Genomic DNA, 17475 nt, shown 5'->3' with positions numbered 1-17475 from the left:
CAGTACTGACCCTCTGACAGTGCAGCACTCCCTCAGTACTGACCCTCTGACAGTGCAGCACTCCCTCAGTACCGACCCTCTGACAGTGCAGCACTCCCTCAGTACTGACCCTCTGACAGTGCAGCATTCCCTCAGAACTGACCCTGTGACAGTGCGGCACTCCCTCAGTACTGACCCTCCAACAGTGTGGCACTCCCTCAGTACTGACCCTCCGACAGTGTGGCACTCCCTCAGTACTGACCCTCCGAAAGTGTGGCACTCCCTCAGTACTGACCCTCTGACAGTGCAGCACTCCCTCATTACTGACCCTCTGACAGTGCAGCATTCTCTCAGTACTGACCCTCTGACAATGCAGGACTCCCTCATTACTGACCCTCTGACAGTGCAGCACTCCCCCATTACTGACCCTCTGACAGTGCAGCATTCTCTCAGTACTGACCCTCTGACAATGCAGGACTCCCTCATTACTGACCCTCTGACAGTGCAGCACTCCCCCATTACTGACCCTCTGACAGTGCAGCACTCCCTCTGTACTGACCCTCTGACATGTAGCACTCTATTAATGCTACTTCTCCCTCACTACTGCACTGGGAGGGTCAAGCTATATTACCAAGTCTCTTGAGTTGGAATTTAACCGGGAACCAAAAACCTTCCACACAGCTGACGAAGGAACACCATTTCCGAAAGCTTGTGTGATTACTATCAAATAAACTGGTTGGACTTAAACCTAGTGTTGTGAGACTTCTTACTGTGTTTATCCCAGTCCAACGCCGGCATCTCTACTTCACGTCTACTCCAATTCCCTGCCAGGGAATCTGACACAGTGAATGGCAAAGAGGATTTCAGTGCAGCCTATTCATCCTCAGGGTCTGGGCGACATTGACAAGGTCAGCATTTGTAGCTGGTCCTTTATGACCCAGAGAACATGTTGCTGGGATTTCTTTATAAACCAGTGGGATGGTATCATCCCGCATATTGTTAGCCATTTCCAACAGTGATTCAGCCTCAACCAGATTGGTGTGGGTCTATTGTCAGGTATAGGAGTGGCCAGGTTAAGAATGGCAGGTTCCTTCTCAGAGGCTGAATTTGATGGTAATCTGCCGGCTTTATGGTTACTTTTATTGAGGCCAAAATCATATTTCCAGGTCTTTTAAAGATTTTCAAACTGCGTATGTTTTGATTTTCTGCTCCTGCTGTCTGAGTTACGAGTCCACTGACATAACCACTGCTCTACAACACAGCATTTGCAATACTCTATTTTCCGATTGGAATTGATCTTCCTTTGATCATAGAATCCCTGCAGCGCAGAAGGAGACATTTTGGCCCTTTGAGTCTGCACCCACCCATCATTTTATCTTACACTATCCCTGTAACCCCACTTATTTACCCCACTAATCCCCTAACCTACACATCTCAGCACACTCTCAAGGGCAACTTGGGATGGGTAATACGTCAGCGACGCCCATGTCCAATGAATGACTGAAACAAAAACTCAAGGACAATTTAGTATGGTCAATCAACCGAGCCCGCACATCATTTTATTGTGGGAGGAAACCGGAGCACCCGGAGGAAACCCTCGCAGACATGGGGAGAACGTGCAGACTCCACATAGACAGTGACCCAAGCCAGGAATCCAACCTGGGCCCCTGGCGCGTGAGGCAGCAGTGCTAACCACTGTGCCACTCAGTTTAAGAATGATAGAAACCCTACAGTACAGAAAGAGGCCATTTGGCCCATTGAGTCTGCGCTGACCACAATCCCACCCAGGCCCCACCCCCATATCCATACATATTTTACCCACTAGTCCTCTAACCTATGCACCCATGGTCAATATAGCATGACCAATCAACCTAATCCGCACACCGTTGGAGGAAACCGGAACACCCGGAGGAAACCCACGCAGACATGAGGAGAATGTGCAAACTCCACACAGACAGTGACCCAAGCCGGAATTAAACCAAGGCCCCTGGCGCTGTGAGGCAGCAGTGCTAACCACTGTGCCACCATGCTGCTCAGTTTAGTTGCAAGGGTGCACTGAACTGGAGGGAGATATTACGAGATGATTCACAGCACTCGTTGTAAACAGCCTCGGTTGATCTGTTACTGGTGTGCTTGTTGTTCTCTCATTTCCCACGAGAGAACCTGCAACTTTGAGCATCTGGTCACAGCCACAGGATGTCCCCAGGCTCTTCACAATTAACAACACCTTGATTCTGAGTTCCTGTGGCTGTGATGTGTGAGGAGCCAACTAACATTCAGCCAGAGGCCAAAAGCTGCAGGTTTGATGGATTATCAATAAATCTAAATGTTTTAATATTGGTATTGGTGGAAGGGAGAATTCTAACAGGTCACTCGGAGGAAATCTCCCTGCACTGTTTCAAATACTGTACTGGGATACTTCCCGTGAGCAAGTAAGTCAAAGGCCTCAATTCAATTGAAAAGGACGGCACCTCCGACAGTGCAGCACTCCCTCAGTACTGACCCTCCGACAGTGCAGCACTCCCTCAGTACTGACCCTCTGACAGTGCAGCACTCCCTCAGTACTGACCCTCTGACAGTGCAGCACTCCCTCAGTACTGACCCTCTGACAGTGCAGCACTCCCTCAGTACTGACCCTCTGACGATGCAGCACTCCCTCAGTACTGACCCTCTGACAGTGCGGCACTCCCTCAGTACTGACCCTCTGACAGTGCGGCACTCCCTCAGTACGGACCCTCTGACAGTGCGGCACTCCCTCAGTACTGACCCTCTGACAGTGCGGCACTCCCTCAGTACGGACCCTCTGACAGTGCAGCACCCCCTCAGTACTGACCCTCTGACAGAGCAGCACTCCCTCAGTACTGACCCTCTAACAGAGCAGCACTCCCTCAGTACTGACCCTCTGACAGTGCGGCACTCCCTCAGTACTGACCCTCTGACAGAGCAGCACTCCCTCAGTACTGACCCTCTAACAGAGCAGCACTCCCTCGTAACACCATAAGACCACAAGACATTGGAACAGCATTAGGCCCATCGAGTCTACTCTGCCCTTCAATCATGACTGTTTTTTTCTGATTCCCAATCTCCTGGCTTTTCCCCATTACCGCTGTTCCCAAAATTAATCAAGAACCTATCTATCTCTGTCATAAAGGCACTGAGTGACCTGGTCTCCGAAGCCCTCTGTGGCAATGAGTTCCACAGATTGTAACATTCCCCGACTTCCAATCAGTGGAACTCCACATTTTCCTCAATCTTTCCTTTCAAATCCACCTCTTATTTATTGTGACATGATTTCCTTGCTCGGTGCTAGGCTCTGAATTGAATTCCTGCAGTTCATCGCAAGAATTGAAAGGCAGGTTTGGGAGTTTTTTAAACCGGATCATCATTCAGGTTGCAGCCAATGGCGATAACATCATCCCGACTAATGATGGTCACATTGTGGCGGTATTTGGAAATAGTGCGCAGACTAAGCCCAGATTTATTATGTAATACTGCCATTGACATAACGGCAATTGGAGTAACAAGACGTTCAAGATTGTGAGAGGCATGGACAGAGTGGATAAGGAGCAGCTGTTCCCCTTAGTTGAAGGGTCAGTCACGAGGGGACATGGGTTCAAGGTGAGGGGCAGGAGGTTTAGGGAGGGAAGGTGAGGCAAAACCTTTTGACCCAGAGGGTGGTGACAGCCTGGAAGACACTGCCAGGGAGAGTGGTAGAGGCAGGTCGCCTCACATCCTTTGAAAAGTACCTGGATGAGCACTTGGCACATCATAACACTCAGGGCTATGGTCCAAGAGCTGGAAAATTCGATGTGGTGGGAGTTCAGGTGTTTCTCATGTGTCGGTGTGGCCTCGATGGGCCAATGGGAAATCCCTGCGCTGTACGGTTCTATGAAACTCACAATTATTTCATGATAGCCCTTGGGTAACCACATCAAGACTCCTTCCGTCGTTATTATTATACAACAACAACTCCTGCAACATAGAGCACTGGTTCCCAAATTGTGGGTCGCGATCCTCTTGCGAAATGTGTCAGTGTGGCTTTTGAGGAAAATTCCATCAGGGAGGAAGCAAAGTGTTTGTCGAAATTTCAGATTGACGGTAAAATGACAATCGATACATTTTTTCGCAAAGTATAAAGGAATTTGCTGACACTGCCCACACAATCGATTTGATACATCTCTAAATAAATAACCAAACAGAATCAAGGAAATACAAACCTATTAGAAGCAGCTCCAGCATAACTAGAATAGAAATAAAGAATAGAATAGAATCCCTACAGTGCAGAAGGAGGCCATTTGGCCCATCGAGCCTGTACCGACAACAATCCCACCTAGGCCCTATCCTTGTAACCCCAGTTACATAAGAACATAAGAAATAGGAGCAGGAGTAGGCCATCTCGCCCTCCGAGCCTGCCCCGCCATTCAATAAGATCATGGCTGATCTGATCTGCTCTGATCCAATCACACAAAGGGCCCATTTAGCATGGCCGATCAACCTAACCCACACATCTTTGGAGTGTGGAGATGCCGGCGTTGAACTGGGTTGGACACCATAAGAAGTTTCACAACACCAGTTTAAAGTCCAACAGGTTTATTTGGTATCACGAGCTTTCGAAGCACTGCCCACTCACCCGATGAAGGAGCAGCGCTCCAAAAGCTAGTGATACCAAATAAAACTGTGGGACTCTATCTTCGGAGTGCGGGAGGAAACCGGAGCACCCGAAGGAAACCCATGCAGAAAAGGGGAGAATGTACAAACTCCACAGAGATGGTGACCCGAGGCCGGAATTGAACCCGGTTTCCTGGTGCTGTGAGGCTGCAGTGCTGCCCACCTGTGCCACCAGACCACCCACTAACTGAGCGACACGGTGTTTAGTTGTGTTATTCAGAAAGTCGGTCTGGCACCCACCAAACGAGCGAATATACGTGATAACAGACGACTGTTCTGATGCTTTGTCTATCACAGCTAAGGTTATTGCAGCAGCAATACAGTGTCTCAGTCACTCTGGGGACTGTGCTGCTTTGCTCCAATGATGTGGAGATGCCGGCGTTGGACGGACTGGGGTTAACACAGTAAGGAGTCTGACTTAAACCTGGTGTTGTCAGACTTCTTACTGTGTTTGTGCCAATGAGACATAAGTGAATGTTCTCATTTACTCGTTCATTCGCTTGTTAGCGCAGGCAATGTGTTAATTTTTATTCTGACAGTTTTACGTGATATGAGTTATGACAGTGAAATATTGGAAAGTGTTGCTGTTTTCATAATGTAATAAAATTAATCATGTAATGATTTACAATGTAATTATTAATAGCATCGTAAGAAAATAAATTTCAAATCTCCAAGATCACTGCTTTTATCATTTATACTTCATTTTAATTTGTAATTAATTAAGAGAGAAAATCTCTGCAGGGTGTGGCATTTTCATGGCAGCTGTTCACGGGATGTTAAAATTTGGGAATCACTGACTTAGAATGAAAGTCCCGAGACACTTCACACAAACACAGGCTCACACACATTCACACTCACACGTACACACAGGAACACAGGTTCACACTCGCACACACACACACACACACAAACACAGGCTCACACACATTCACACTCACACGTACACACAGGAACACAGGTTCACACTCGCACACACTCACACACACATACGCACAAACACAGATTCACACACATTCACTTTTACATTTGCGCACACACACACAAACACAGGCTCACACGCATTCACACTCGCACACACTCACACAAACACACGCTCACACACATTCATACTCTCACACACACACACAAACACAGGCTCACACGCATTCACACTCGCACACACTCACACAAACACACGCTCACACACATTCATACTCTCACACACACACACACAGGCTCACACACATTCACTTTCACACTTGCACACACACACACACACACACACACACACAAACACAGGCTCACACACATTCACACTCATACACACTCACACACACAACCTCAGGCTCGCACACATTCGCATTTGCGCGCGCACACACACACACACGCACACACACACACACACACACACACAAAAGCACAGGATCACACACATTTGCATTCACACACATACAAACATAGACACACACATTCACACTGGCACAAGCACACACAAACATAGGCTCACACACGCACATACACACAAACACAAGCTCACACACATTCACACTCACACACACACACAAAACACAGGTTCACATACATTCACACTCATACACACTCACACAAACACAGACTCACACTTGCACCACCCACACAAACACAGGCCCACACACATTTAAGAACATAAGAACATAAGAAATAGGAGCAGGAGTAGGCCATCTGGCCCTTCGAGCCTGCCCCGCCATTCAATAAGAACATGGCTGATCTGTCGTGGCTCAGTTCCACATTCCCGCCCTCTCCCCATAACCCTTAATCCCCTCTCTTATCAGAAACCCATCAACCCGCGTCTTAAAAATATTTAGCGAGGCAGCCTCCACCACTTCAACGGGCAGAGAATTCCAGAGATTCACCACCCTTTGAGTGAAGAAATTCTTCCTCAACTCCACAATTGCACGCACTCACATATCTTAGAAACACATACGCAACTGATGTACACTCACACAAAACAAATACAGAAAACAGGCAACACACAAACCCAGACGCACAAGGGCACAAAAACGCACAGATAACACTATACCTGCATACACTTAACTTCTCAACCTCAATGCAACTACACTGGACTTGTACAGTAGCCCTATGGCTACTGGTCTGGATCATGGTATTTGCAAATACATATCTGTGCTACTTCGTGAGTTGGTAAATTCAACAATTGGTATCCAACAATTTGTTGTAGAACAAACTTGAATGCAGGGGTCAACAGTAGGGTTCTGAGGAACGTGGAGGAATAGAGAGATCTTGGGGTTCATATCCAGAGATCGCTAAAGGTTGCCAGTCAAGTGGATAGAACCGTGAAGAAGGATTATAGTGCGATAGTGTTTATTAACAGGGGGTTTGAGTTTAAGAGCCGTGGGTTATGCTGCAACTAAAGAGATGAGACCACATTTGGAATATTGTGTGCAATTCTGATCACCTCACTCTAAGGATGTGGAAGCATTGGAGAGATGCAGAGGAGATTTACCAGAATGCTGCCTGGTTTGGAGGGTAGGCCTTATGAGGAAAGATTGAAGGAGCTGGGGCTTTTCTCTTTAGAGCGGAGGAGGATGAGAGGCAACTTAATAGAGGTTTATAAGATGATGAGGGGGATAGTTAGAGTGGACATGCAGAAATTATTTCCTCAGGTGGATGCAGCTGTTACTGGGGGCATAACTTTAAGGTTCGTGGTGGGAGATATAGGAGGGATGTCCGAGGTAGATTCTTTACTCAGAGAGTCGTTGGGGTGTGGAATGGACTGCCTGCTGTGATAGTGGAATTGGACACTTTAGGGACTTTCAAGCGGTTATTGGATAGGCACATGGAGCACAACAGAATAATAGGGAGTGGGATAGCATGATCTTGGGTTTGGACATAGCTCGGCACAACATCGAGGGCCGAAGGGTCTATATTGTGCTGTACTGTTCTATGTTCTATCCAAGAACTAACCATCTTCTGCTGCTTCATCGGAATATAGGAGAAAGAGTAGCCCTTTGTGCCTGCTCTACCATTCAATAAGATCATGGCTGTTGTAACTGTGGCCTCAAATCCACATTCCTGTCTGTCTTCCATCTACTATCTCTATCAAAAAGCTATCTAACTTGGACTTGAATGAATTTAATGACTCAGCCTTCATTGTGTTCTGGGGAAGAGGGTTTCACAGACTTATGACAATCTGAGAGAGAACTTTCACCGGAAGTTTAATTACTCCCCCCTAGATCTAATCTCCTCACAAGTGGAAACATTGTACTGGTTCCTACTTCCCTCAAAATCAAACACGCTCCAGTAAAATCAGCCATCATTCTTTTAAACTCCAGTGGGTTTATCCATCAATGGTCTTCTCTCCATCATAAAGTATAAGCAGTGGGGATGATTGCACACTGTTCAGCACCATTCATGACTCCTCAAACACTGAAGCAGTCTGTGTCCAAATGCAGCAAGACCTGGGAAATGCTCAGGTTTGGGCTGATAAGGGGCAAGTAATGTTCATGCCACGCAAGCGCCAGGCAAAGACCATCTCCAACAGGAGAAAAGCTACCCATCTCCCTTGTCAGTCAATGGCACTAACATCGCTGAATCCTCATCATTAACATCCTGGGGGTTACCATTGAGCAGAAACTGAACTGGACCAGCCATATAAATTCTGTGGCTACAAGAGCAGGCCAGAGGCTGAGAATTCTTCAGCGAGTATGGGTGGCATGGTGGCACAGTGGGTAGCACTGCTGCCTCTTAGCACCAGTGACCTGGGTTCGATTCCCCACTTGTGTCACTGTGTTTGTGGAGTTTACACGTTCTCCCCGTGGGTTTCCTCCAGATGCTCCAGTTTCCTCCCACAATCTGAAAGATGTGCTGGTTAAGTGCATTGGCCGCGCTCAATTCTCTCTCAATGTACCCGAGCAGGCGCCAGAATGTGGCGACTAGGGGATTTTCACAGTAACTTCACTGCAGTGTTAAGTAAGCCTACTTGTAACACTAATAAATAAATTTTAATGGGCGGCGCGATGGTAAGTGGTTAGCATTACTGCCTCACAGCACCAGGGACCCGGGTTTGATTCCCAGTTTGGATCACTGTCTGTGAGGAGTTTGCACATTCTCCCGGTGTCTGCATGGGTTTCCTCCAGGTGTTCGAGTTTTCTCCCACAATCCAAAAATGTGCGAGTCGCATTGATTGGCTATAGTAAATTGCCACTTAGTGTCAGGGAGACTAGCAGGGTAAATACGTGGGGATATGGGGATTGGGGTTGGATGGGATTGCGGTCGGTACAGACTCGATGGGCTGAATGGCCTCCTTCTGCACTGTAGGGATTTTATGATTCTAAGACAAACTCATCTCCTGACACTCCAAAGCGTGTCTATCATCTCCAAGGCACAAATCAGCAGTGTGATGGAATAGTCTCCACTTGCCTGAATGAGTGCGGCTCCAACATCACTCAAGGAGCAAAACACATCCTGGTCAAAGCAGCTCATTTGAATGCGCCCCATCCACCACCTTAGGGGTGGCATGGTGGCACAGTGGTTAGCACTGCTGCTTCACAATGCCAGTGACCCGGGTTCGTTTCCCGACTTGGATCACTGTCCACGTGGAGTTTGTACGTTCTCCCCGTGACTGCGTGGGTTTCCTCCAGATGCTCTGGTTTCCTCCCACATTCCAAAAGACATGCGGGTCAGATACATTGACCTGAACAGGTGCCAGAGTGTGGTGGCTAAGGGAATTTCACAGTAACTTCATTGCAATGTTGATGTAAGCCTTATTTGTGACTAATAAATAAACTTTAAACATTCATTTCCTCCAAGACTGATATATAATGGCAGCCATGTGTACCATCTGCAAGATGCACTGCAGCAATTCACCAAAGATCCTTTGACAGCACCTTCCAAACCTGCGACCTCTACCACCTCAAAGTACAAGGGCAGCAGATACCTGGGAACACCACCACCTTCAAGATCGCCTCCAAGTAATCACCATCCTGGCTTGCAAATAGATCCACTGTTTCTTCATTGTCGATGGGTTAAAATCCTGAAACTCCTGCGCTAACAGCACTGTGGGTGTACCTACACGGACTGTAGCGATTCAACAAGGCAAATCACCACTACCTTCTCAAGGGGCGATTAGAAATGGGCAATAAATGCTGAGATCCAATGTGCAAATAAGAAATATTACCTAGCACTGTAACATGTTCCAAGGTGCCTCGTAGAAACCTCTGTCATCGAGAGAGGTTGTGAGCATCTTAAAGGAGAAAGGTAAAGGGGTCAGGGGGTTTAGGGAGGGAATTTCAGAGTTTAATGGCTAGATAGCTAAAGGAACAGCCTCCAGTGGGACTATGGAAATGGCTGATGTATAATTACAGCCTGAATTGGGAGAGTTTACTGATATCTGAAGGTTGTACAGATGGAAGTGATGACAGTGAAAGCAAGGGGCTTGAAGACAAAGATAAGAATTTTGAAACCGAGGTGAGGTCGGATCAGGAGTTAATATCAATAAACAAACACAGAGATGATAGGAGAACAGAATTTGGCACCAGACTGGATGCACTTGTTTGGATGAGGATGTATGAAGGGTGGAAGATAGAATGTTGGCTGAGAGAAACGTTAGAAAGTAAAGTTCATTAAAGCTAATTTATTAGTGTCACAAGTAGGCTTACATTAACACTGCAATGAAGTTACTGTGAAATTCCCCCAAGTGGTCACACTCCAGTGCCTTCGGGTCAATGCCCCTAACCAGCATGTCTTTCAGAATGTGGGAGGAAACCGGAGCACCCGGAGGAAACCCACGCAGACACGGGGAGAACCTGCAGACTCTACACAGAAAGTGACCCAAGCCGGGAATCGAACCCAGGTCTCTGTGAGGCTGCAGTGCTAACCACTGGAACATGCGACATGTAACACAGAACAACTTGATATCATGCAGAGTACACACCTGATAGTCCTCCCGGCTGGGTGGATGAGGTAGAACACCCGGAGGGAGCTACATTTACACGTATCGTGTCACAAGCCACCGTACACAAACACTCAAGATAAGTACTGTGCCAAGTGTTGACACTTTGGTAACCGAGAGATAAATTCAATTTCACACTTTTATCTCTACCTCAGTGAGCAGAAATCAGTTTGTGCTTTCACAAGGACTGTACGGGCTCAAGGCTCAATGGAACCCATTGGGGCTGCCATATTGGCACTGAGAATTGACAGAACTTGGGCAGGCGAGACGCAACTCCTAAGATCTTCACCAACGTGCAAGCATGCCAAACAACGAACAAGATCATAAACCCCTGGTGAGCGTGAAAAGTTTTCTGGAGACAGAGTCGCAGGACCATAGCTAATGGAGCGTGCAGGACTGCTATTAGGTGTTGGCATACACTGCAATGAATGAGTAGAGAAAGTGATCGAGAGAGAGAGAGAGAGAGACATACCCCTGTACGACATTCATAGTAGGCCAGCCTGGATTTGGTCAGAATGAAATATCGCTCCTTGTAGTTGGAAGGCGAAGTCCTTCGTTTCTGCTGTGAGCGTTTGATGAGAAACTCCTCAAGGATGGAGTTGTGATCCATTCTAATTGCGAACGTCCCTCCCCATTGAGAGAGACAGAGAGACAGAGAGGAGTCTCAGTGAGTGTCACTGTGTTAAGGGGGAGCGTAGGTGCAAAGTTACTGATAGCTGAGAAACTGTCAGGAAAACGTTCTATGTAGCTTCAGCCTCTGATGAAGGTAAAATGTGAAACCACTTCCTTTGCAAATCCTGCGAACAGGCAGATAATGAAAAAACCCAGAGTGTACCGCGCCAAGTTTAGCACAGGCCAATCATTGCCACCAAGTAAAAATACGAGAGACCGGTTAATCCAATGAGAGGCAGATTTTGGGCAGATAACTCGTTCTTTGTAAGTTCACAAGTGATCAGGGGCCCTGATAAAGTCATTAGTGAGAAAGAATTTCCGTCAGGGTGTGAATAATCTGAGGGAAGTTATTCAATCTCCAAACAAACAAAGGCAGAGATGAGTTTGGTATGTTTTTGACAGAAGGTGGGGAATGTTTAAAGGCCAGAAGCGACCAGAGGCCCAGAATCTACAGCCCATCGTTGAGTAGGGGGTAAAGATGTGATAGAGAGGAAAAGGAAGTGGGGGTGTTTCTGGAGGATGTTGTGCTGAAGGAGCAGGTGGTCTCCCCTCAAAAATAACAGGTACCAGACTGAACCTCGCTGCTTTGAGAGAGCTGTAAAATGATAAAGGAAAATTGAAGCTTCTGATAATCCATATTCTCTGGATTATGGATAATCCGTAACCCATATTGTTTCGAGGGAAAGGATGGTGTGCTGCACTGTCAGAGGGTCAGTGCTGAGGGAGCGCTGCACTGTCAGAGGGACAGTACTGAGGGAGTGCTGCACTGTCAGAGGGTCAGTACTGAGGGAGTGCTGCACTGTCAGAGGGTCAGTACTGAGGGAGTGCTGCACTGTCAGAGGGTCAGTGCTGAGGGAGCGCTGCACTGTCAGAGGGTCAGTACTGAGGGAGTGCTGCACTGTCAGAGGATCAGTACTGAGGGAGTGCTGCACTGTCAGAGGGTCAGTACTGAGGGAGTGCTGCACTATCAGAGGGTCAGTACTGAGGGAGTGCTGCACTGTCAGAGGGTCAGTACTGAGGGAGTGCTGCACTATCAGAGGGTCAGTACTGAGGGAGTGCTGCACTGTCAGAGGGTCAGTACTGAGGGAGTGCCGCACTGTTAGAGGGACAGTACTGAGGGAGTGCTGCACTGTCAAGGTTACTATGTAAAATAAGAGCTCATGGTGTAGGGGGTTAACATACCCACATCATAGCTAACAGGAAACAGAATAGGAATAAATGTGTCTTTTTCAGGTTGGCAGGATGGTACAAGTGGAGTGCCACAGGGTTCAGTGCTGGGGTCTCAACTAGTTATAATTTATATCATTGATTTGGAGAAAGGGAACAAATATATAGTTGACTCTCCTCATCTCCCTCTTAAATGGGAGATCTTTATTTTTAAACCTTGTCTGCTATATCTTTTCTCTCCCGCAAGGCAAAACTTTCTTTGGGCTTCCCCAGTGCTCTCAGGATTCTGCACGTCTCACTAAGTTCACCCCTTATTCTTCTAAACTCCATCGGATACAGGCCCAAACCATTCCAACCTTTCCTTAAAAGACAATCCCTTCATTGCAGGAATTAGTCCGAGTGAACCCTCTCTGAACTGCGATAACATCTTTTCTTCAGTAAGGAGACCTGAATTGTATGCAATACCCTAGATGTGCGCTGGAATTCTGCCGCCTCACCTTCCACGCAATCAAAGCGGTCAAGGGATGGACGACTGTTGATCTCAGGCGGGAATTTCCAGCCTTGCTCGAGTGAGGTTGTAAAATCCCACTCGCTGTCCCCCCAGTGCCATGTACATTTGTAACAAAACATCCCGACTTTTATATTCCATTCCTCTTGGATTTCACACCACCATTCCATTTGTCTTCCTGATCACCTGCTGTACCTGCATACTAACTATTTGTGATTCCTGTGTCAGGACACTCAGATCCCTCAGTATCTTAGTGTTTTGTAATCTCTCTCCATCTAAATACTATACTGCTTTCCTATTCTTCCTGTCAATGTGGACAAGTTCAAATTTTCCCACGTTCTACTCTGTCTGTCAAATTTTGCTCACTCACTTAACCTGTCTATGTCTCTTTATAGACTCTTAATGTTCTCTTCAGAAAATACTTCCCCACCTATCTTTGTATCATCAGCAAATTTAATAACCGTACCTTCGATTCCTTCATCCTGGTCATTGATATAAGTTGCAAATAGTTGAGGCCACAGCACTGATCCTACATATGATAATTCTATGATATTGATATATTTTATGTTTAAAGGGACAGTTTTAGAGTTCAGTTTTTCAGTCAGTATATCTGGAGGGTATTCAGCTCAGGTGCTGGACAAACAGGATAATTACTCATTTTAGCAGTGTGGTGTTTACTTGGGAGAGGACAAATGGATTTCTGCTTTCAAAAAGAAAAGGCCCCCCTTTTTAATTGAAGGAATGATTTGGGTTATGAGATAATGTGGTTAATGGGAGGAACTAGGTGTGTAGCAGAGAGAGAAACAGCTTTCTGTTCAGTTTTCTGGCTGGTGTTGTTTAAAGGCAGAAGTCTGCAAGCTATGTTGAAAATCAAAACCTCTCTGAAAGCTTCAAGATGTTTATCAAATTTATAACAAGTATGCCTGGCTTTGTTAACTGTATTCAATGTGGCATTTGAGTCTAAAAGGACTGTTGCTTACTTGGAACTGAAAGTGTGATAAGTTAGAAATTAGAGTTGTTTCTTTTCACTTTTTAACTTTGTTCAACAGTTAAAAGTTAAGCTGCTTCATTTTGTTAGAGTTAGATTCAAACTGTATATATAAAGCTTGTTTTGATAAAAGATCCCTAATGTGTCAGTAGAATTACTCCTGGAGCGAAAGAATCCTGTCCTGGCAATTATGCCAAAATAGGAAAATTGCTGCGGTTTAGTCTCGCTTCTTGCTAAACCATGGGGATACTGGTCCAGGACCCTAATACACAACACTCATGGCAACTGAATAAAGACCCATTCATCCTTACTCTCAGTTTCCTGTTAAGTAACCAAACTTCTCTTCATGCTAATATGTTACCCTCTACATTACAAGTTTTAATTTGTTTAGTAACCTTTGATGTGAGACCTTGTTCAATGCCTTCTAGATATCTAAATAAAGGTTCCCCTTGATAGATGTTGCTTCTTAATGCCTCAAAGAACTTCCACGAATTAGTCAAACATGATTTTTCAACAACAAAACCATGTTGACTCTGCCTGATTCCAATGAGATTTTCTAAATGTTCTACTATAACTTCCTTAATAAAAGATTCCAGCAATTTCTCCACCACAGATGTTAGACTAAATGGCCAGTAGTTTCCTGCTTTCTGCCTTCCTCCCTTCTTGAATTGGAGAGTTCACATTCTCTATTTTCTAATTTGATGGAACTTCTCCAAAATCAAGGGAATTTTGGAAAATTAAAACCAGTGCATCTAATATCTCAGCAATCACTTATTTTCAAAATCTGTCAGGACCTGGGGACTTGTCAGCTTTTAGCACAAATAATTATTCCTGTGCCCTTTCCAAGGTGATTTGTGACTGTTTTAAGTTCCTCCCTCCCTTTCATTTCCTTATTCACAATTATTCGTACCCTTTACAGTGAAGACAGATGCAAAATATCTGTTCATCTGCCTTTACCTCATTTGCTTATCTATAAGTATGTCAATGGGAAGAGGATAACCAGGGAAAGAGTAAGGTCCATTAGAGACCAAGGGGGCAATCTATGTATGGAGCCAGAGGATAACCAGGGAAAGAGTAAGGTCCATTAGAGACCAAGGGGGCAATCTATGTACGGAGCCAGTGGAGTGCTGAATAAATATTTCATTCCCGTCTTCATTCAAAGATTGAGGATGAAGGTATGGAATTCAGGGAGAGAGACTGTGAGGTTCTTGAATATATTGACATAGGGAAAGACAAGATATTGGCGGTGTTAGCAGACTTAGAAGTGGACAGATCTCCAGGTCTGGATGAATTGTGTTCCAGGCTACAGTGGGAGGCAAGGGAGGAGATTGCAATGGCTCTGACACAAATTTTTAATTCCTCTCAAGCCACAGAGGAGTTTCAGAGGACTGGAGAACAGCTAACGTGGTTCCACTATTTAAAAAGGGTTGTAAGGATAAGCCAGGGAACTGCAGACCAGTGAGTCTCATGTCAGTGATCGCGAAATTCAAAAGGAGAGCATCTATCTCCATTTGGAGAGGCAAGGTTTGATCAGGGATAGCCAGCATGGCTTTGATAGAGGGAGATCATGTCTAACAAATCTGATTGAATTTTTTGAGGAGGTGACCAGGTGGGTAGACGAGGACAGTGTAGTTGATGTAGTTTATATGGATTTCAGCAAAACCTTTAACAAGATCCCACATGGGAGACTTATAAAAAAGATAAATGCACATGGGATACAGGATAATTTGATAAGGCAATGATTACCACCTCAGTATAAAGAGAGGAGGAAGCGGCCCTGTCTCTATTAGTAACCCAATTTATTATCATTGTTAGGCAGCTTACATATAAATCATGTACCTGGTTAGAACATAAGCACGCAGTTTGTATCAAAGCTATGCAGTCTAAATGCAGTCCCACTGGTTTCCATAACAATCCCTGAGTAATTACAGAATATGAGAGATAATATCCAATAAAGGAGAGCCAACGCTGGCCAGGCATTTGTCTTGCCTCTGGGGTGCTGTCTCCATATCATCAATGCAGAGTCTTCCTCTTCTGCGTGGTTAATCTCCGGAGTTTCACTGCAGCTAATCCAGAATCTCCATTCTCATCTTGTCCCTTATCTCTTCCAAGATATGCTACCTCTTCATTGTGGATTTAAACTTCCTTGCTTATTTCATGTTTTCCCCTCAATGGCCCCAACCCAAGGTCCTGGGAAGGATTACCTCATTGTTCTCTGTAAGGATGGATGCCTTAAAATATTTCCTTTGTCTTTTTTATAGAACTGAGTAAGTTTCACCATTTCAAGCCAGTTTCAGGTTACTGCAGTTCAAGCAGACTTTGCAGACTCTATCTGCCCCTTTCAGTCCCTGGGCCAACACCATGCAGATACAGGGAGAACATGCAAACTCCACACAGCCAGTGGCCCAAGGCTAGAATCGAACTCAGGTCCCTGGCGCTGTGAGGCAGTGGTGCTAACCACTCTGCCACCATGCTGCCCTCTTAACCAGTGCCACTTTGTCTGTAACCAGCAGCCCCTGTTGTTACTGCAGCAGCATAATTGATCCTAAATGCTAGAATGTTTGCCTTAATCTGGAGTAATGCAGTTCTGTTATTTTAGTGCTTTTCCCTAATGTTTTTCAGAGTGGAGCTTGATTAGGTTGATTAAAAGGCAAAATCATGTGATGGCTTACACAGAGAAATAAACTCAGTTGCTGGTTGGGATCTTTAGAGAGAAGTAGATGTCTCTGTGTCTTCGTTTCTACCTGGATTGTGAGACTGGGATCTGCCAGAAAATGGGTCTCTTTCTCTGAGATTCCGCTGGTTGAAGATAGATCTTCCTCTGGAGGCTGCTGTATGGGAGTCAGGTGACACATCTTTCTGTATCTGTCCAGGGAGGCTAAAAGGCTGGAAATCCAGTGTTCACACAAACCAATTTTGTTTTGTTCTAACCTATTCCGAAGAGGAACTTATATCTGTGAGGATATTGCTTACATTGAAATAGAGAGAAAGCTAGGTGTTAGGAATCATGCCTTATCCTGTTTAAGTATTTCAACTGATAAAAGTTATGCTTATTCTTTTTGTAATATTCTAATTGTTGTTAAATAAAGTTTGTTTTAATAAAAGCTTCCTAGTGAGTCAATCAAATCATACCTGGAGTAAAACACCCTATACTCACCCTAATGCCAAAATCAAAAAAAATGGGGTCTAGGCTAACTTCATAACATATCTTGCAGTTTCTGATCTGGTCCCTAACAATGAAAAACTATGAACATCAGACAGGGTTATTGCCCAATAATTGAGGCAGATGAAGACACATTTTTGGCCATGTAAAGGTTCACAAGACTATCGATGCATGTCCAAAGAGAAGTCTCACAATACCAGGTTAAAGTCCAACAGGTCTATTTGGAATCACAAGTTTTCAGAGCAGTGCTCCTTCATCATGCAAGTCACCTGATGAAGGAGCAGCAGTGTGAAAGTTTGTGATTCCAAATAAACCTGTTCAACTTTAACCTGGTGTTGTGAGACCTCTTACTGTGCCTACCCCAGTTCAACACTGGAATCCCCATAAATCATGTCCAAACATAG

General features: G+C 45.4%; 1 protein-coding gene across 1 annotated transcript in view; it reads right to left on the bottom strand.

Moving 5' to 3' along the window:
- The window catches only part of LOC145351448 (tyrosine-protein kinase ITK/TSK-like), a 59129-nt gene extending 47857 nt beyond the window's left edge, over positions 1-11272 (bottom strand). Inside the window, exon 1 of the mRNA XM_080201041.1 lies at positions 11046-11272. Coding sequence (XP_080057167.1) covers positions 11046-11183 — 138 coding nt within the window. The 5' untranslated portion in view covers positions 11184-11272. The remainder of the gene's footprint in view (positions 1-11045) is intronic.
- Between the last annotated feature and the right edge of the window lie 6203 nt (positions 11273-17475).

The sequence above is a fragment of the Carcharhinus amblyrhynchos genome, chromosome 13 (assembly GCF_965287045.1).
Source record: "Carcharhinus amblyrhynchos chromosome 13, sCarAmb.v2.hapA, whole genome shotgun sequence".
Taxonomy (NCBI): Eukaryota; Metazoa; Chordata; class Chondrichthyes; order Carcharhiniformes; family Carcharhinidae; genus Carcharhinus; species Carcharhinus amblyrhynchos.
Note: the sequence above shows the minus strand (reverse complement) of the source record. Positions and strands in the feature narration are given on the sequence as shown.